The sequence below is a fragment of the Lithobates pipiens genome, unplaced genomic scaffold, assembly GCF_037356315.1.
Source record: "Lithobates pipiens isolate NorthernLeopardFrog02 unplaced genomic scaffold, aLitPip1_a1.2 Scaffold_19, whole genome shotgun sequence".
NCBI classification, from domain to species: domain Eukaryota; kingdom Metazoa; phylum Chordata; class Amphibia; order Anura; family Ranidae; genus Lithobates; species Lithobates pipiens.
Window position 1 is genome coordinate 455,277,955 of NW_027507764.1, and position 21,341 is coordinate 455,299,295.

Below are 21,341 nucleotides of genomic sequence, written 5' to 3' on the forward strand. Positions count from 1 at the left end.
TAGCCCGAAACGTCACCTGAATTATACCTGATGTGATGTAAATTTTATCAATAAATTTATTTACTTTTGTTTGTGCAGCAATCCCTTTTCTGCTTTTTTATATTGAGTCTTTGGGACAGACTCAATTGCTGGCACACCTGTTTCACTGACCGTGTGTGCATCTCACCTACTACTTTATATATATATATATATATATATATATATATATATATATATATATATATATATATATATATATGAAAGATTTCTTTATGTAAAATGATTACCAGAAATATACCCATTTATTTAAGTATTATAAAAAAAAAATACATTCATTTTCTACCACCCCTTATTTTTCTATTACAATCAAAAATATAACTAGCCAGTCATCAGTAACATATTTTTAAAACTATAAAAATTCAAAACAATGTTCCGTATTCAACTGTATATAGTACCATGGAAAATTGCAAATCAGGTGCTGAGCTATGAATAAATGTAACACTATTTGAAGGCATGTTGAAGGGCTATTGAAGCATATAAACAAAAGATCCGTAAATTTGAACAGGCACATCTTTTTATTTGTAAGGCATCAGGTTTCATGAGTGAACAGAGTTTGCTGTGTTGAACTGTTTATCCTTTATTCTTGCCTGTCTTTAACAATCTGCACATTGAGGTTATAAAGCCATTACTAGGCAGACAGCATGCCATTCCCATCAATGATTAGATTGGTTTGAATGACCAAGAAACATGAACATTAACAAACTAGATTTGCCAATCGCCACAGAAAATTGTGAAAGATCCAAAATTCACAAAATAACATGTAAAAGAAAAATGCGTTTATATAGAGATAAGTAGGTTGTTTGGAATTTTATCAGACTTCCATGTATTAGAAATCCAGTCATGATGGTCCTAGATGGATCAGACTTGGTAAGGGGCAGATACTTAGATTTTAAATAACAAATTAATCTTTTATAATCTGATAAAATACAATGTAGGCATCAACTGTTGATTTGAGGCCCTCTTCAGGACCTACCATTGTTTCCCCACACATGTACCCTTGATTTTTATGGCATCTCTTGACCAGATGCCATCTCTACCAATGTCAGGAGCATTGCTGGAGACTCTTCTTCAAAGCAATAATAGATTTTCGGATATGAAATAACTGCGGTTATAGTGAGCAAGAAGATAATAAACTGGTACTAGGAGGGGGGGAGGGGGGGTGGGGGGGTGGGGGGTGGGTGGCAACTGGGTGCTGGGGTATGAGGTGATAAAAAGGTACTATGCACGGGATGTAGAGATCATTGTTTTTAGTTCATATGTATTTTCTGAACTGTACTTTGAATTTTTTGTATGACAATATGAAATATAAATAAAAAGAAATTAAGTAAAAAAAAAAAATAGATTTTCATTTTCTTTGAGTCCCTAGTGCAGTAGCAAATGATCTACAGGTAGTATGCCTTCTTTTCGATCAGCTATTGCCCCAGCATAATCCAGGCCAGTTCTTTGGGACTTGGCACACTAGCTGATGCCACACATAATTACCAGGCAATACATTGAAGATGGGTTTGTGCCATTATTATACCCTTCCCAGATATATTGATAGAGGAAATAGATATATTATTATTATTATTATTATTCTTATACAGGATTTATATAGTGCCAACAGCTTGTGCAGTGCTTAACAATCTAAAGTGGGTTAAAAGGGCCCTGTTTATGAAATCTTGCAATCTAATAAGGAGAGAAAAGGGAAACGAAGGGTAACAACTATGAGGAATGAGCTGACGGAGAAAGTAAAAGTTTCATTTTCAGGTGAGGATAGGCTTCTCTGAAGATATGAGTTTTCAGGGATCACCTGGAGGTGGTCAGAGAAGGAGCTAGCCAGTTAGATTGGGATAGGGAGTTCCAGAGGATGGAAGAGTCTCTGGAGAGTCCTGGAGAGAGATAGATAGATAATTATTATAATACAGGAGTTATAACAAACTAACAGTTTGTGCAGTGCTCTACAAAATGAAGGTTGACAGTACAGTTACAATACAGTTCAAGACAAGAGGGTTAGGATGACCCTGCTTGTAGGATCTTAGAATCCAAAAAGGTACGCCATGTACCTTGAAAGGTAATAACTGTGTGGGGATAGGTTGCTCAAAAACGTAAAATGCAGATGTTTGAAGAGATGAGTTTTCAGGGATCGCCTAAAGCAGACAGAGTAGGAGATAGCTGTACAGGCTGAGGCAAGTAGTTACAGAGGATAGAAGGCTCTGCAGAAATCCTGGATGGGACCATAGGGGGAGGTGACCAGGGAGCTAGAGAGCAGGAGGTCTTGGGAGGAGTGAAGATGAGAGTTTGGGTGATATTTTGAGACAAAGTTGATAATGTAGCTGGATGAAGAGTTGTGGATGACTTTATAGATTGTTGTTAATATTTTGTAAATAATTATTTTGGCTGATCGGTAGCCAGTGAAAGGATTAGCAGTGAGGAGTTGCGGACATTGAGCAGTTGGTAAGGTGGTTAAGATAGATGGGTAGACAGATAGATATGTGAATAAATAGATAGATCTACACCTCCTGCACATTTTGTATTACAATGGTCTATGTACTGGTCAGACTGTTAAGGCACTGCATCCAAATAGCCTGTCACATTTCTGAAATAGAAGATGGAAGTTAATTACTACATTATGTGCTTATTCCTTTGCGACCTTTGTCTAGCTAAAAGGAGGTGCTGATAGTAGCTATGAAGCTGTCTGTGAACCAGACCACACATTCGAAAGTAAATAATTAACAGGCCCACTGATTCCATGGAGAATAACATAAATAAATCACTGGCATTGCTTTAGGTGTTGATAAGATTATCGGCTAAGTATTTCACTGTAAAGCAACATATTTTTGTATTTATCATCAGTCCCTGGAATTAATTGAGAGTGTGGGAACTGTCACTTCACAGGGAACAGTTATGTTTCATTTCAGTAGTAACGAAAAAATGTAATCTCCAAGGCCAGCAGCTACCAAGTAAATTTATGTTGCTGAGTCTATTAATTTCAAGTAAACACATGAGAATGAAATTAGGGCAACATATGTCAGCAGTTCTTGACCACCTGTCTGCTTACTGCTGACAACAGGCATGATCTAGTCCACAATTATACGGTCCAAAGTAACACTGTAAATAATTCAAATAACTGATATACGTTCATATAGTATATTTTTAAAATCACATTTAAGCATTTGTTTACAAACTGGAGCCCCTTTCCAGTGGCGTAACTAGAACCTTCAGGGCCCCGATGCAAGAAACCATGAAGGGCCCCCCCTGAACCCGAGCCAGGGCCCTTCCCTCCGAGTCCGGCGGTGGAACTCCAGGGCGTGGTCACAGGTATGACCTTTGTGAGCCCTGTAGTTCCACCACTGGTATCAGTAGTTTTTTTTTATTAGTTTTTTTTATTTTTAGGTGCCCCATTGGGGGACTGTCCCTAGGCAGGATGGGGTCCCCATCCCCAGAAGAGATGAGGTCCTTTTCTCCAGGGCAGATGAAGTTACTGCACCCAGATGAGAAGGGGTCCCTGTCCCCAGGGGAGGAGGGGGTCCCTGTCCCCACGCGAGAAGGGGTCCCTGTCCCCAGGGGAGGTGGGAGTCCCTGTCCCCACGCGAGAAGGGGTCCCTGTCCCCAGGGGGAGATGGAGGGGGTATGTAATGGTGTGTGGGGGATGGGGTCCTCTCACTCACCATGACCAAGCTGTAGGCCGCGCACTCATCCATGTTGGCCTGGGCTCCATCCAGTGTGCTGGACGGGCGATCAGCACATCTCCCAGAAAGACCTTTCATCATCTGTGTATGATGGGGGAGGAGGGGGGCTGGCAGACAAGCCTGCAGTGTCCTCCGGGGGGCTCTCATAGGGCTGCACTGCATCTGTGTGCTTAAAGTTTGTTTATCCGGGAGAAGTGTGTAGTGCAGCCCGGACTCGGGGGGGGGGGGGGCGGACTGAGCGGCAATGCATGGAGCAGGAGAGGGGTACTCTGAGGAGCCGGCTGAGGACACAGGTCATGCGGGGAATGCACAACTGAAGAGCAGCCAGTGCGATAGTCGAGCATGGAGCTCTGCTAGTCACCCTCCACCTCCACCACCCATGTGCATGGTGCACTGGTACCACTAGCTGCCTATGCTGCTGCTGGCCATATGTAGAGGGGGCTGCATGGGCCCCCTGCATCACAGGGCCCGGTTGCGGTCGCAACTGCTGCACCCCCTATAGTTACGCCCCTGCCCCTTTCATCCATGACCCTGAAGGAGGGTGGAGCTTTGGAGGATTGAGGAGTATATATAGCTTGGCCTGATCCTTTGATATGCAAATTATTTTTTGACATCTGGTAAGGAGCCAATCTTGACCTTTGGTGGTGGTGCACTGTGGCATGTTTCACGATTTGGGAATATGAAGCAAGGAATTATTTTTTGGACACTATAATCAACACGTGGTGTTTGGCATCTGATAATAATTGACTTCATAAGTTGGATCTGTTTTAAGGACTATCATATAAGGACACACTCAACTGTTATTAAGGACACTTTCGATTATTCATTTACATGTGTATTTAGGCTCTTTTTCTAACTTTTGGAACAGTCGTTTATATACATGTATCCAAGTTCATATTCAATTCACAATTGTAACTATGGGCTAGTGGTAGTCACGTTTATTATGATTGTTTAATCACTTTGCACTGTATTCATTTATTATTTTTTATATTCTTTACATACACGGTTCCCTGGTTGGGACACTGGTATCACGTGGGAGGTGTGTGTATTTAGAGAGCGCGGTTCTTTTTTGTTTAGTTTTTTTTACATATATATATTTTTGGTATATAATAGAACTGCAGCACTCACAGGATTTGAAATTTTCTTTGATTTATAGTTTGTAGCACGATTTTTATTTTATTTTTCATACAACACTGTACCCAAATAAAATTTTACTTTTTCCCACAAATAGAGCTTTTGGTTGTATTTGATCACTCCATGGTTTTTATTTTTTGTTAAAAAAATTTTAAAAGACCGAATTAAAAAAAAATAAAAAAATCTTTTTTATATTTTGTTATAAAATTTTGCAAACAGGTAATTTTTCTCCTTCATTGATGTATGCTGATGAGGCGGCACTGATGGGCACCGATAGGTGGCAGTGATGGGCACTGATCAGCACTGGTTGGTTACACTGCTAGACAGCACTGTTAGGTGGCACTGATTGGCACCACTGGTGGGCATTGATAGGTGCCACTTGTGGACATGGGCACTGGGCACTGATAGATGGCACTGGTGGGCACTGGCAGGTGGCACTGGCAGGGGATACTAGTGGCATAGATAAGGCAGAATCGGGACCAATATCCCTTGTACATAGGCCGATGAGCAGCCTTTTTTTCTCCTCACGCTGTCAGCGTGAGGAGAGAAAAACAAAACAATTACCGAGCTTTTGTTTACATCATGTGATCAGCTGTCATTGGCTGACAGCTGATCACGTGGTAAGGGGCACGTGCAAAGGGGAAGCCGTCATGACACCTTCTGGAAATTCAGGTCCGCACTGTGGCCATCATTCAGCTATAGCACAGTTGCCAAGAGGTTAAACTCTCTTTTCTATATATAGTTTTATGGCCAGCAAGAAAAAAGTGGTCTATCCATAAAAAACTGAAAATGTATTATCAAATACTTACCATAATTTTCCTTTTTATATTTTATAAACTTGTTTAATAAGTTAGGTCTTTCACAGGGCACCATGAACCTTTTTTCTTTTGCACCAAGAAGAGAGGGTAGTATACCCCGTGGAACTCTTCGCCTTTCAGTACAGGCACCACTGCTCCATGTGCTATCAGCAAATCCACGTAGGACAGTAACGCTTCTTTTCTTCTGACCGTGGTAGCAGGGTAGAAATAAATATGGGGGGGGGGGGAGTACTGGTGAAGGACCATGTGTGGCCTGAGGAGACTGTCTTGATGGTCCAGTAGTCTGAGATTGAGGCTACCCAGACATGCCGGAAGAGAAGCAGACGCGTCCCCACCCGATATGCCTGGGTGGGCCCAAACTTAAAACGACTTGGCCGGCTCGGGTCCACTGGAAGCCTGGGTTTTAGCGGGCTTTTGGAAGGATCCCTGCCCCCTGCTCCAATTCCTTTTGAAGAATGGGCCGGGACTATAAGAGCGTGCCTCCCTCGACTGTTCATTTTTTGAGCACTTATTTCTATTTTTATTTTATTTATTTATTTAGTTTTCTGATATCACAGATTCCACCACACAATCACAGTTCACCTCTCTCTCCTTTCCCTTTTTTATCTTGTCACTTGCTAGTATCCCTCTGCTATCCTGTTTTTCACCATCTTCATGTCCCTACCATCCTTGGCCCAGGCCTTTTTACTTATGTATAAATATATTTATGCCATACTTATTGACTTTACTACTTCAGATGCCTGACAAACATACTCATGTTTACAGCTTATACTTTTCATGGACTAACAAGGTTTCGATGGATTATTCAGTATACTACTAATACACAATCACAGTTTGCATCTCTTCCCTCTCTCTTTTTCTATCTTGTCACTTGCTAGTTTCCCTCTGTCATCCTATGTTTCTAACCATCTCCCTATCCCTACCATCTTTGGCCCAGGCCTGTCACTCATATATATGTATTTTTATGTTAATACTTATTGACTCTACTTCCTTACTTTTAGATGCCTGACAAACATACTTATCTTCACAGCCTATACTATTTATGGATTAATGATGTTTCTAGGGATACATCACTATATCCATGCCATGCCTGCTCTTCGTTTGGCCCCTGGCGGGGTCCCATCTGACTCCACCCCTCAGCTCCATGGTGAGGCACCTGCTGCCGCTGTCCTGGAGCCGCACACCTGTAGCCATGGCCAAGCTCAGTGGTGAGTATGGGGACTCAGAACCCTTCCTACCCTGTGTCTAATTAATACTGTGTTACATTGCCAAATATATACTTTTTCATTATAGGCACATTATTACGCACATCCACCCCTGAAGAGCGAGCTGGATCTCGCGAAACGCGCCGGTAGTATCATGCCCGTATACTATGACTGCTATTACATCAATGTATTAATATTCCTTGTTTATGTATCTTTTTTTTTTAAATTGGCCATTGTTGGTGATATCTATGCATGTAAACAATGTTACTTGAATATACCATATACTGCATTTACTACTGTTTTGTTTACTAACGGAAATGGTACCCACTTAATTTAAAATCCTACAGCGAACTCTTTGTTTTATTATATGTTACAGGGATGGAAGTGGGTTACTGGGGACACCAGCCCTTTTCCCTTTGCCCCTCAAAGGGGATCCTACACCAGGCTTGTTTGAATTCTGGATCTGTTAGCCAAGGGCCAGCAGACAGATAAGGTCAATTGAAGCATCCCCCAAGAAGGTCACTGCCAGTTTCAATTCCTGGACTGCAGAACCTCTGAGCACGGAGTTCACGTTCTCTGTCCAGACCTCCATAGCCTTGGACAATTCGGAAAGGAGCAGGAAGTTGGAACATTCCTTCCCCAGGTGTTTAAAGAACTTCCTTTGCTTAGCCGGGGGAGTGGAAGAATCCTCCCACTTAAGGGCCTCTTTGACTGCCTTAATCAGTGGGGAAACAAGGACAAAGTTGAACCCTCCGACAAATTTGTCTCCTTCCAACTCGCTGTCCGAAGACCCGGGAGAAGCATCATAAGGCTGGGATGGGCCCGGATCCTCCTGGGCCTAGTCAGCCAGGGAGCCAGATAGAGTGGTGGACTGGCTCCGTGTGTGGGCTGTACCCCACTCCTTGAGGGATTGCTGTACCACACTTTTGACTAATGATTGCATCTGCTGGCTTTCGGCCTCTTTTTTCCCCGACCGCCTTGGCATAACAAGAGTCACATAAGAACTTGCCACATCCCCAGCAGGCTCTCCGATCAGAGTGTTGTCATGGCGGTGGGTTTCCGTTGTCTGGAGGAGGAATGGGAACATCTCCTCTGTTGATGGGTCCTAGACAGAGAGTCACGTCTGGACCTGGATGAGGAAGGTTGATGTTGGGGCCTGGCAAGGTCCCTGTTATCTTGGACGGTAAACTGGTGATCCAACCTGGATAGGCTAAAAAGGAGAAGGGTACAAAGCATGATGTTAGGGAATATGACAATTCAACCATGGACCTGGCCCCCTCTCACACCCCACATACCAAGAGCGTGAGGGCTGGCCGCACGAAGGTGGTGACCTGTCCATGGCACCCTGGCGGATGAATAGGTGACGATCCTGCAGCCTTGTAGGAACACCCACACATCCTAAGAGAAAAAAAGGGGAGTACAAATTGCAGTGCAACTTCCCCTTTAAGAGCCATCTTTGCCCCCCTCCAGGCTGGAGCTTACCTTGACCTGAGATCCTGGTGCCTGGAGGAGCTGCCGCAAACTGCCCACAGTAATCCCCAATGTGACAGGGGCTCACTGGGATTTAAATATCCCCACCATAATGACGTCACCGCCATGTCTGGTCTGCGCCTGCGCAGTGGTGTCCCACTGTAGAGTGCTAGTGCGGCCGCCAGGTCCCCGGCCACATGCACGAAACCAAGCCTCTGTTTCGTCCAAGGGTTGCACATACACGGAATGAGCTGGAGCCATGATCCAGTAGGGGAGCCACGTCCTGGAACGGAGTGTTCCAGGCACCATAGGGGAGCAAAAAATAAAAAAGGGAGCAAATACACAAACTGCTGCCATGGAGGAGTCTTCAGACCATGTCGGCCAATCCTCTGCACCTGGGCATACAAAGGCCGTCCCCACCACTGGACACAGAGGCCTGGAGCAATGCACCCACCCATGGCTGGGCCCTGGGCTATCTTGACACTGCTAAGAACATATGCCCAGCATCAACCTCAATCGATTGGACATCCATAAATGTAAGTGCATTGCTTGTAGGTCAAAATGAGGAGAATAAAAAAGAACGCAGTCTCTAGCGGTGAGCTAAAATTTATGGGAGTGAGACTGCCACCATGGAGTCTGTCAGGAGAGCTAAAATTATGAATAATCCAGACCCTGATGTATAAAAACTTGCTGACAAGGCTTTTTCTGGCACTTTTTGTTTACAAGTTTAAATAGGTATTTTTTTTTTTTTTATTATTAAATAGGTATTTTAGCTAGAAAATTATATATAACCCCAAACAACATACTTTTTTTTTATAGCAGAGACCCCATAGAATATAATGGCGATCTTTGTAATTTTTTATGTCACACGGTATGTGCACAGCGGTTTTTGAAACTTGATTTTTTGGGAAAAAACAAACAAAAACAATCTGTACCCCAATTTTTTTGTATAAAGTGAAAGATGATGTTATGCTGAGTAAAAAAGATAAAAAAGACCCCAAATCAGTTTTTTACCTTGGACCGGTAGTGAAGTCATGGCATTGCTCTGGTCCTCCAGGGCCATAGAGGCATAGAGTATTAACTCTTTGATTGCCAATGGGATCAGCCGGCCACACCGTCTGATCATTTCTCGGGCAAACCAATGGAAACGGTAAGCCCAAGAGACACCAGCAAACGGTGGGAGGGGACATATCCCTCATGAGCCGCTTGGAATGGTTTCATGAGACACTTGCAGAAGATACTTTGAGAAGTAAGGCAGAACTCTAGTCAAAAAATAACAGAGCAAAACATTCGGAGCAAATCAACTGCAGGTCCCCTCATCGCACCCGACACTCACGGCAGTTCACACTGCCATATGCGAACTGCTGGGGAGTGTCATTATATGTTAATGACACCCCCATTTCAGCTCGCATATCCCACTGCGAACTGACAGTTCGGACATGAATTGGATTTCATATGTGTGAACACACATGCGATCCGATTTTGGTCCGAACAGAAAAAAGGGTCCTGTGCATGTTTGGACCGAATGCGGTATGATATCAGCCATACTATCTGTATGGCTGACATCGCACCCCCAGACATCGCATGTAATGTGAACAGCAGTGGCGCTGCAAATTACTTGCGATGTCTGGCATCGCAATAGTGTGAACTGGCACTGAAGGTCAAGTAAAAAAAAAAAGCCAGCTTTTCCTGCAATATTCCCCATTCAATCCAGATATTTCCCTGGTAGTATATTTTTAGATGTTTTCAGTTTAACAGCCAGCTAAATTCAACCCACTTCACCTAAGCTCAAGTTGTCCTGGACCCACCCCATCCAAAAACCAGACAATGAAAGGACATATAGCATAATGATAAACTCATCTCTCTGGCACTCTGCTTTTTCTTCCTATCAATGTGTGTTCTTGTGAGCATAGAATAGATTGGTTCTTATTACTGCTTCTTCCTCTCACACTCCAGCTCTGCTGTACATGGACTGCAAGAGGCTGATACCAGGTCTAAATCAGTTAATAATACTAGTATTAAAAATGAATTGAAAGCAGTACTAAGCCTAAAACCAAAAAAGTAATATCATTTTTTACCAATCATTAAATGGGGTGGCTGCCCTGGTTTTATTTGTTGGGCCTTTTTCCTTCTGTTTTCACCTGGTGATCTGTCCAGTAACACACCTCCTGTATTAAAGTGCCTATGAATGAGCACAGAGACACCTATGGCCAGCACCATTGCCAGTCTAAGGGGAAGGTAGTGTTACATACACTGCTCATTAGAGTTTATAATCTAGGACAGGGATCTGCAATTAGCAGACCTCCAGCTGTTGCAGAACTACAAATCCCATGAGGCATAGCAAGACACTGACAGCCACAAGCATGACACCCAGAGGCAGAGGCATGATGGGACTTGTAGTTTTGCAACACCTGGAGGTCCGCTGATTGCAGATCCCTGATCTAGGAGATACCAATTTAATGATGTATTGTTAAATACGGATCTGCATTTGTTGTTGTCTTTTATGGAGTTTAGCTTTAAAGTGTTCAATTTTGATCATTTAAAAACACCTTCGGAGTTATTAAACCTACTACCAATGCAAATCAACAACTTTAAAATTCCTGAAATTACATTGCTTACACCTTTATTCTAACATAGTGAATTTTCATTGCTGAGTTGAATAGTTCATCTGTTGTTGTGTCTGTAGTACTTTAGCAATAGAGTCACTTTCATAATTAAAAGGATGTACTGGAGCTGGAGAGAGTCCAGAGAAGGGAAACTAAAATAATATAGGGACTGGAGGACCTCAAGTATGAGGAACGACTACAAACACTACATTTATTCTCACTGTAGAAGAGATGCGGAGAGGGGATATGATTGTGATGTACAAATATCTCAATGGTGATCCAACATACGTATCAAACTTTTCAGTCCCAGGGAGTGTAAAGAGGACACAATGCCAAATGATGACACTGGATGAGAAGTGGTTTAACCTTAAGGGTGGTTTTCACTGACTGGGCAGTAAGGATGTGGAACTCTCTTCCACAATTGCTTGTGTTAGATGTAAAAGACTCTTGGACGTGCATCTTAATGTAAGCAATTTAAGGGGATATGATAAATGATTTTCTACACACACACACCTACACAGGTTTAACTGTATGGACTGATGTCTTTATTCAACCTTACCAACTATGTTAATATGTAAAAATAGAGGTATACTCTAAAAAAAACATTTAGTGTGCTAAAGCACTGACTATTATATTACAACTGTCATGTGCTTATTGTTCTCCTCCCTTTGAGGAGAGGGTGTATTTAGCAGTTCTTAGTTCTTAGGAAGCCCTCCTTTATAGGTAGGGGCAGTGGCGTTGTTAGGTCTACAAAAGATCTGGGGCTAGAGCCCATAGCAGCGAAGTAAAGAAAGTCACTTGGGTGAGCATACACATGTATATAATATATGTGTGAGTGTATATAATATTGTTACATATCTGAGTGTGGATCCCCCCTTACAACATGGTCCCCAGAGAGCTTCCCCACTTACATCAGAGCACCCCTCATTACATCAGGGTCCACAGAGAGCCCCCCTTACATCAGGGTCACCAGAGAGTCCCCCTCCTTACATCAGGGTCCTCAGAGAGCCCCCCTCCTTACATAAGGGTCCTCAGAGAGCCCCCCTCCTTACATCAGGGTCCCCAGAGAGCCCCCCTCCTTACATCAGGGTCCCCAGAGAGCCCCCCTCCTTACATCAGGGTCCCCAGAGAGCCCCCTCCTTACATCAGGGTCCCCAGAGAGCCCCCCTCCCCTTACATCAGGGGCCCCAGAGAACCCCTCCCCTTATATCAGGATCCCCAGAGAGCACCCCTTCTTACATCAGGGTCCCCAGAGAGCCCCCCTCCTTACATCAGGGTCCCCAGAGAGCCCCCCTCCTTACATCAGGGGCCCCAGAGAACCCCTCCCCTTACATCAGGGGCCCCAGAGAACCCCTCCCGTTGAATCAGGGTCCCCAGAGAGCCTCCCCTTATATCAGGATCCCCAGAGAGCCCTTTCCTTACATCAGGGTCCCCAGAGAGCCTCCCCCTTACATCAGGGAGGCTGCAGTTCCCGGCCATTACATTGCCCGGCAGATTGGTAAAGAAGTGGACGTCAGGACAGTGATTAAATGGTAGGAATTGCTGAATATAGATAAGAACTTGTACCTGATAACATTAACTAATTATGTTCATCCCCCAGCCACCAGCTGAGCAGATGGAGCCCAGAGCCAACCCTAGGTAAGAGATTCGGGGCTATGGGCCCCAGATTCAGGTCTATAGCCCCAGTAGCCACCCCCAGCAACGCCACTGGGTAGGGGGATGCCATGCAGACTTTCCTTTGTTGTGGAATCTTTTTGCTAAAGCATGCTATGCGCTTGGTTTTCGGCCTTAGGGCTGAACCCCAGTCTTAGAGGGTATAATTTCCTTTTTTAAGGCAGGTCATGCAGGCTTCAGAAGATACTTGTTGCTAAAATCTATCCTGGAAGAGAGTTCCACTTGAATCTCTCATTTTGTGGGGCTACTTGCACCAGAAGATGTTCTGTGTGATGCCTCTGGATACTCTGTGGCTAATTGCCGAGAAGTTGTTGCAGCCCTTTCTTTTTCGTTTTCCACATCTTTTGCCTTTCTGTCCTACCTACCAAGTTCAAGTAGGGCTTTTAAAAACTACATTTAAGCCTTAACCTGCATTTCTTCAGAGAAACAAGATAAGTTAAAATGTTACTAAACACAACGCCCCACATTTACTATATCTGGTATCCCACAGTACACAGAACATGAAAATGCAATTATTTTAGTAAATATAAACGGCTAAATACCTTTTCAGATCAACAGTATATAGCAGTCTTATGATTTCTCATTGTCTGGCCGAGGACTGGTTAAAGCCTAAAGAAAGAGTTTTCATTCTGCTATGACTGTCCCTTGCCCCTCTGATTGGCCCTGTGCTGATCGCATTCACCTTCCCAAAAGAAAAAAAAATAACTCTAGTAATACACACCAAACGGAGCATGTGCAGAGTGACTTCAAGACTCTGTACTATCAGCAGATGGATTGGGGACAGTAAAAGTAGGAGAGGATCAATGAAGATAGGATCAAACAGACTTTTGACACAATTCAGAGGATTAACCCCTTAGGTTCCACAGTGGTTATAACAAGCATGCTTAATGCATACACAGACTGATTTTACTTTTGTTGGTTCAGTAACACTTTAAGTGATGCATCATTGAAAAATGTTTTTCCAGAGAAGATCTCCCTCTTACAAGCTAAGACCCTCCTGGGTAACACCACTAAAGATTTAGGAGCTATAGGATGCTAGATGGTAAAGCTCCCACTTAGTATGGTCTCAAGATCCTCCATTGCCCAGTTGCTAATACAGAGTGGGGATATAATGGCTGTAATGTAAGGAGTCATCTCACATGACAATAGTAAAAATGTACAGTATCTCACAAAAGTAAGTACACCCCTTACATTTTTGTAAATATTTTATTATACCTTTTCGTGTAACAACACTGAAGAAATGACACTTTGCTACAATGTATAGTGTACAACTTGTATACCAGTGAACATTTGCTATCCCCTCAAAATAACTCAACACAGCCATTAATGTCTAAACTTCTGGTAACAAGATTGAGTACACCCCTAAGTGAAAATGTCCAAATTTGGCTTAATTAGCTATTTTCCCTCCCCGGTGTCATGTGACTTGTTTGTGTTACAAGGTCTCAGGTGTGAATGGGGAGCAGGTGTGTTAAATTTGGTGTTATTGCTCTCACTCTCTCATACTGGTCACTGGACGTTCAACATGGCACCTCATTGCACAGAACTCTGAGGAGCTGACAAAAAGAATTGTTGCTCTACATAAAGATGGCCTAGGCTATAAGAAGATTGGCAAGACCCTGAAACTGAGCTGCAGCATGGTGACCAAGACCATACAGCACTTTAACAGGACAGGTTCCACTCAGAACCCACGCCGCCATGATTGACCAAAGAGGTTGAGTGCACATGCTCAGGATCATATCCAGAGGTTGTCTTTGAGAAATAGACATATGAGTGCTGCCCGCTGCCAGCATTGCTGCAGATGTTGAAGGGGTGGGGGGCCAGCCTGTCAGTGCTCAGACCATATGCTGCACACTGCATCAAATTGGTCTGCATGGCTGTTGTCCCAGAAGGAAGCCTCTCCTAAAGATGATGCACAAGAAAGCCCACAGTTTGCTTAAGACAAGCAGACTAAGGACATGGATTACTGGAACCATGTCCTGTGGTCCGATGAGACCAAGATAAACTTATTTGGTTCAGATGGTGTCAAGCGTGTGTGGCAGCAACCAGGTGAGGAGTACAAAGACAAGTGTGTCTTGCCTACAGTCGAGCATGGTGGTGGGAATGTCATGCTCTGGGGCCGCATGAGTGCTGCTGGCACTGGGGAGCTACAGTTCATTGAGGGAACCATGAATGCCATCATGTACTGCGACATACTGAAGCAGAGCATTATCCCCTCCCTTCTGAGACTGGGCCGCAGGGCAGTATTTCAACATAATAACGACCCCAAACACACCTCCAGGATGACCACTGCGTTTCTAAAGAAGCTGTGGGTAAAGATGATGGACTGGCCAAGCATGTCTCCATACCTAAACCCTATTGAGCATCTGTGGGGCATCCTCAAACGGAAGGTAGAGGAGCACAAGATCTCTAAGATCCACCAGCTCCGTGATATTGGCATGGAGGAGTGGAAGAGGACTCCAGTGGCAACCTGTGAAGCTCTGGTGAACTCCATGCCCAAATAATGGTGGTCACACAAAATATTGACACTCTAGGCCCAATTTGGGCATTTTCACTTAGAGGTGTACTCACTTTTGTTGCCAGCGGCTTAGATATTAATGGCTGTGTTGCGTTATTTTGAGAGGACAGAAAATTTACACTCTCTACTTTACATTGTAGCAAAGTGTCATTTCTTCAGTGTTGTCACATAAAAAGATATGATAAAATATTTACAAAAATGTGAGGACCTTACTCACTTTTGTGAGATACTGTATATATATATATATATATATATATATATATATATATATATATATATATATATACACACACACACACACATATGCAAATTGATCAGTCCAGCCCCAAGCCATCACATATACCCCCAAATGACCCATTTTTGGAAAGTAGGCAGTCCAAGGTATTTAGTAAGAGGCATGGTAATTTTTTTGAAAAAACTGTTTTAAATAATTTTTAACCACTTCAGCCCCATTTATGGCATTTTTATTTATTTTAATTTTTTACTAGTAATGGTGGCAATCTGCGATTTTTAGCGGGACTGCGACATTGCGGTGGACAGATCGGATACTTTTGACACTTTTTTGGGACCACTGACATCTACTATATACAGTGATCAGTGCTATAAATAGCCACTGATTACTGTGTAAATGTCACTGGCAAGGAAGGGGTTAACACTAGGGGGCGATCATGGGGTTAAATGTGTTCCCTCATGTGTGTTCTAATGGTAGGGGGGCTGGGTGCCAGGGACATGATAGAAATCACTGTTCCTGATCACTGGGAACAGTAGATCCCTGTCATGTCACCTGTCAGAACGGGGAATCGCCTTGTTTACAAAGGCAGTTCCCTGTTTTGCCTCTGTAACAGGCAATTGTGGGTCGCTGGCAGACATCAAGTCCACTCAACCCGCGGGCATGCTCCCGCGAGGCACGTTACAGCTACGCCAATTTGCACAGGAGAGCCGACCTGCCGCCGTATAACGACGGTGGCTGGTCGGCAAGCCGTTAATATACTGTGACCAGAGAAGTACACTATGTTTGCTTGCAACAGTGATAATCAGTCTTCTAAGCAATACTTTTCATGAATGGCATCCATTCATTGACAGTGTGTTCTATTGTAATAGTTGTGATTGGCCACATCTATCACATGGTACAGACGCACTGTGATTGGCCCTGTCTGTACCATGTGATCACTGTGACCAATCACAAAGATCATCACAATAGTACACAATGAATGGCTGTGATTGCTCACAGTGATCACATGGTACCAGATCTGTCCTAGTATAAGCAATATCTCATCACAGACAGGGACACAGCGAGTGACAGATCGAGCCGAAGCACAGTGTGACTGGAAGGATGTCATCATTTGTTGTCCACTCAGGATGGGAAAGTTTCCACTCGGCCATCATTTGACTATAGGCTGGGCGGGAAGCAGTTAAAGGATACACACTTTTTTAAAACTGGAAAACAATGCCTTAGAAGAATGGGAAATAATAATGCACCATTAGCAGTCCCAACAGTTATATACTATCACTTATAAAGGAATTTTTGGGAAAGAAAAGCCTCACTGCATTACTTCAAGTAGTGGACTAGTTTTTTAAGTTTACCTGGAAAAAACATTTCACTTGAGTCTAGTTGTTATGTAAATATTGTTATTATTTTCCCATATGGACTGGACTGAAAATGCATATTTAAACATATTTTGCACTGTTATCACTGTTAGCATATGTTATTCTGCTGTATGCACTGTGTTGTACAATATACTCCTGACCCCTTCACAGAATTCCCTATCTTGTACACTGTAAATGCTATTTTGTTAATTATATTCTTGACCCCTGCACTGCATTTATTATGTTGTACACTATGCTTTAGACCATTGTACTGTAAACTCTGTGTTGCATGTTATACTCTTGATTCCTGAACTACATTCACTAAGTTCTACATTATACTTCTGACTCCTGAGCTGCATTCACTATGTTGTACACTTTATATACACAATTGTACTTTATACTCCTGACTCTCACACTGTACACGCTACGTTGCACATTATATTAAAGTTGTTTTGTAAAGGCAGAAGGTTTTTTTTTTTTTTATCTTAATGCATTCTATGCATTAATATAAAAAGCCTTCTGTGTACAGCAGCCCCCCAATACTTACCTGAGCCCCATCTCTGTCCAGCAATGTCCATGAGTCCTTCGGCCATCCGAGACTCTCCCTCCTGATTGACAGAGACACAGCAGGGGCATCATTGTCTCCTGCTGCTGTCAAAGTCAATTAGGCAATCAGAAGAGAGAGGGGGTGCCTAATGATAGCTCTGTGTCTGAATGGACACATGGAGCTGCAGCTTGGCTTGGGTGCTCCTATAGCAAGCTGCTTGCTGTGGGGGCACTCGACAGGAGGGAAGGGCCAGGAGCACTGAAGTGGGAACGAGAAGAGGAGGATCTGGGCTGCTCTGTGCAAAACCAACTGCAGCAGAGCAGGTAAGTATGTAAGTATAACATGTTTGTTATTTTTTTTTTTTTTATGAGACTTTACAATCACTTTTAGCTAGTCAGAAGAGTACTACCAAGTTTTATTACACAGGATTTTTGGCATCTTCAAAAACCTGTAACTGATCAGCAGCCACAAGAGGTGTCACAATACTTAACAGAACAGTCATGCCGTGTACACACAACCGGACTTTGACAGCAAAGTTCTGATGGAATGAATCTGTCGGACAATTTGATCATGTGTGGACTCCATCAGACCTTTTCTGTCAAAAAATCTGACGGACTTTAGAAATAGAACATGTTTCAAATCTTTCGGCAGGAACCAGTTCCTATTGAGAAAACCGCATGTCTGTATGCAGGTCCGACGGACCAAAAACGACGCAAGGGCAGCTATTGGCTACTGGCTATTTAACTTCCTTTTTCTAGTCCTGTCGTACGTCATCACATTAAACAATCAGACTTTGGTGTGATCGCGTGTAGGCAAGTCCGTTTCAGCGGAACTCCGCCAAAAAGTCCGTCAGAGTTCATTCCGACGGAAAGTCCGGTCATGTGTACGTGTCAAAAATGATGCTTTCTAAACATTTTATGCCAAATGTGTTTGCAGGATAAGTGGTGTTTATCACTGTAGTCTCTGCAGGAGCTGTTGGGTTGACACATTTTAAAAAAGATTGTACAGGCTAAAAGTTATAGCTATATAAATACAAAAATAATTTTGCTAATTGGACAATACCTTCTTGGCTGTGGTCCTGTCCTTATGATAAAACTTCCTATGTGTACATTATTTTAAAATAATGTACAATGGGTTTACAATACGCCCCTAGTAAAACCACACCCATTTTAAATGAATGTTCCACTGCTAATTCAAGAAAAATTCTACACCCGCATTGGTTTGCTGGACACTGTACCTGGAAAATATTTTGAAATATAGGCAACTATGGTAATTATATATATATATATATATATATATATATATATATATATATATATATATATACATATACATTGTTAAGCTAGTATTTAGCACTATACAAATATACTCACATAGCAATCTATTTATAGAAAAACTGCTGTATAAATTATGGCCATCTAGTGGCCATAATGTGGTATTTTCCTGAACTACCTCAATCAGAAAAATACTGCTTTATGGCCATTAGATGTTGCCGATAATCATAACTTTAGATTTTTCATTGTAGTCGTAGGAATGTCATATTCATACTGCAGATTTTTAGAAATAGACCCCCCCCCCCAAGTGGTTTTGACTAAAAATTGTAAATTTTTCCACAGAGATTCAGCAATTTTGCAAAGAATGTATGTACCTGATTTCATTTGTTTATGTTTTTTACAAAATCTGCGTGCTTTATGGAACACAAATACTATTCAGGTCTATTGCGACTTTATATATAGTTTACAATGTAACATTCCTATTGTAGTCATATAGGAACACATGAATACTATGGCTACTTTGGGTGGAAAAATGCTGCAGCGCTTTATGGAGCACAAATACTATTCAGGTCAGTTGTGACTTTAAATATAGCTTACTATGTGACATTCTTATAACAGTCATAAAGAAATGTGTACTATTGCTACTTTGGGTGGAATCTGAATAACCTACCAGTATATTTTGGGTTGTGGGAGGAAACCACATCATCCAGTGGTTACCCATAAAAATGTGGGAAGAACATTCAAACTCCATGCGGACAGTAGCCAACAGGCGCAAGGCAGTGAGGTTGATTTACTAAAAACTGGAGAGGGCAAAATACGGTGCAGCTTTGCATGATAGCCAATCAGCTTCTAACTTCAGCTTGATCAATTAAGCTTTGACAAAAGCCTGAAGGATGACGGGTTGCTACTGGTTGCTATGCACTCTACAGTTTTAGTAAATTGACCACAAGGTGTTCCTCACTTAGTCACCATGGTTTCTATTGAATACTGTAGTACATGTAACAATGAGTTTATTTAAATGCTCTTTTACACACACACCCTTATTAAATACGCAATTCATCTTCACGTTACTTCACTAATTTAAAAGAATTATTCAAATAGAATAATCGTTCATAAAAATGGGTCATGTTATGAAGTTTCATTTCATTCTTTCTACAAGATGAACCCTGAAACTCTGATGTATACACGCAAAACACAAAATTTAGTAACAGCTGAAAACTTCATAACAATAGAGTGCATTCTTACAAGTGCCTACCCAGATTGCTTCTACACAATAAAATACTATTTAAAAGTAAAAGTGGTACAACAGGTTTCTTAACTACTTCAATCCCTTCTACACTGAGGAGTTAACCAAAGCAAATATTAGCGATTCAATTTCCACTGATATTTACTAAAGTAAGAAGGTTGAAAACTGCAGTATGTGATTTTTCATCACAGACATCAGTTTAACCGATTATGCCTTTGAAAAGGTAAAATAAAATCACATAATCACACGTTTGTATCGCACTGTAAATCAGATTAGGATACAAACTTTTCTGAGAATCTACAGGGTTGTGCAATTCAAAGAAAAAAATGAGAGCTTTCAACATTTTAGATTATTACTGACCTTCCACATAGCCCCACTCTTGTTCCTTGTCTGCTTGCAGTTCAGAGCCGTCTATATACTGCTTATCAGCCATCTCTCTGCTCTTTGGATGGAAGGGTATGGAGAGTTGCAGAGTTTAGTTGTGAGTGTGACTTAAGCAGGACATGCTGTGCTGGATTCACACTGCTCTTTCCACAGCCACTGGGAACTGTCACTGCTGCCTGTGTCTGTGCAGCAGAGGGGAGGAGGTAAGGCTCCTTAATCACTGTGATTATGTGATGAACAGAACCACTACATAGAAGGCTGGAGCCTCGACTAGGCAGATTTTTCGATGGTTGCCTGAAGAGGTCCAGTGGTAGGTGGTGCCAGAGAGGGACTTGGCCTCAGATGATCTGCACTCAGGAAGGTCCTGGTTTTCTGGCACTTTGCAAAATGTGTCATTGCAAAAGGAGATGAAGATTTCTTACTTAAAGAGGAAGTAAAGGCTATTTAAAAAAAAAAAAAATGCAACCTGCAAGGCAAAGGCATAATGCGCTAGTATGCATAGCATACTAGCTCATTATAAATAACTTACCTGAGAACGAAGCCCCCGTAGCTTTCCTCCGTCTTCATCTTCGCCGCTACCATGTATCCCGGAGTGACTTCCGGGTCTCGCTGCTCCGGAGCCGCAATGACATCACTCCCGCACATGCGCACGGGAGCCGACGCGAGCGGCATATTGCAGTGATCTGTGGCCTGCTCACATGCGCCGTAGACACCGGTGCCTGTCTTTTTGTAAATATCTCCTAAACTGTATAGGTTTAGGAGATATTTCTTGGACCTACAGGTAAGCCTTAATCTAGGCTCACTTGTAGGTCAAAGTGTTTTGTAAGGGTTTACAACCACTTTAAGCTATAATGGTAGGAAGAGCTGGAAGAACTAGGCATCTGTTAAAGAAGCTACAGTAGGTCCCCATTATTTAGTTCTGTGTGAGTTGCCAATATGCTAAAATAATATTTTGGAGTGCTCTGCTGGTGCGACAACAACAAACAGGAACTCCAGTTTAAAAAAACAAACGAATACATTTTTTTTCATTCAGATAATTTTTATTGAGCATAGGTTTTATAGTTTACAATATAAATAAGCTTCAAGCAAACGGCCCATATCAAAACTGTATACAAACAATAAAAAAAATTGAGTCATACCAGTGTTACAAACACAAGTACATGTATGTAAA

The 21,341-nt window shown here is 42.4% G+C and overlaps 1 protein-coding gene across 1 annotated transcript in view; it reads right to left on the bottom strand.

Annotated features, from left to right (window-relative positions):
* Window positions 1-20,484, bottom strand: part of CA8 (carbonic anhydrase 8) — a 129,725-nt gene extending 109,241 nt beyond the window's left edge. Inside the window, exon 1 of the mRNA XM_077492753.1 lies at window positions 20,147-20,484. Within this exon, the coding sequence (XP_077348879.1) occupies window positions 20,147-20,219 (73 nt within the window). The 5' untranslated portion in view covers window positions 20,220-20,484. The remainder of the gene's footprint in view (window positions 1-20,146) is intronic.
* Between the last annotated feature and the right edge of the window lie 857 nt (window positions 20,485-21,341).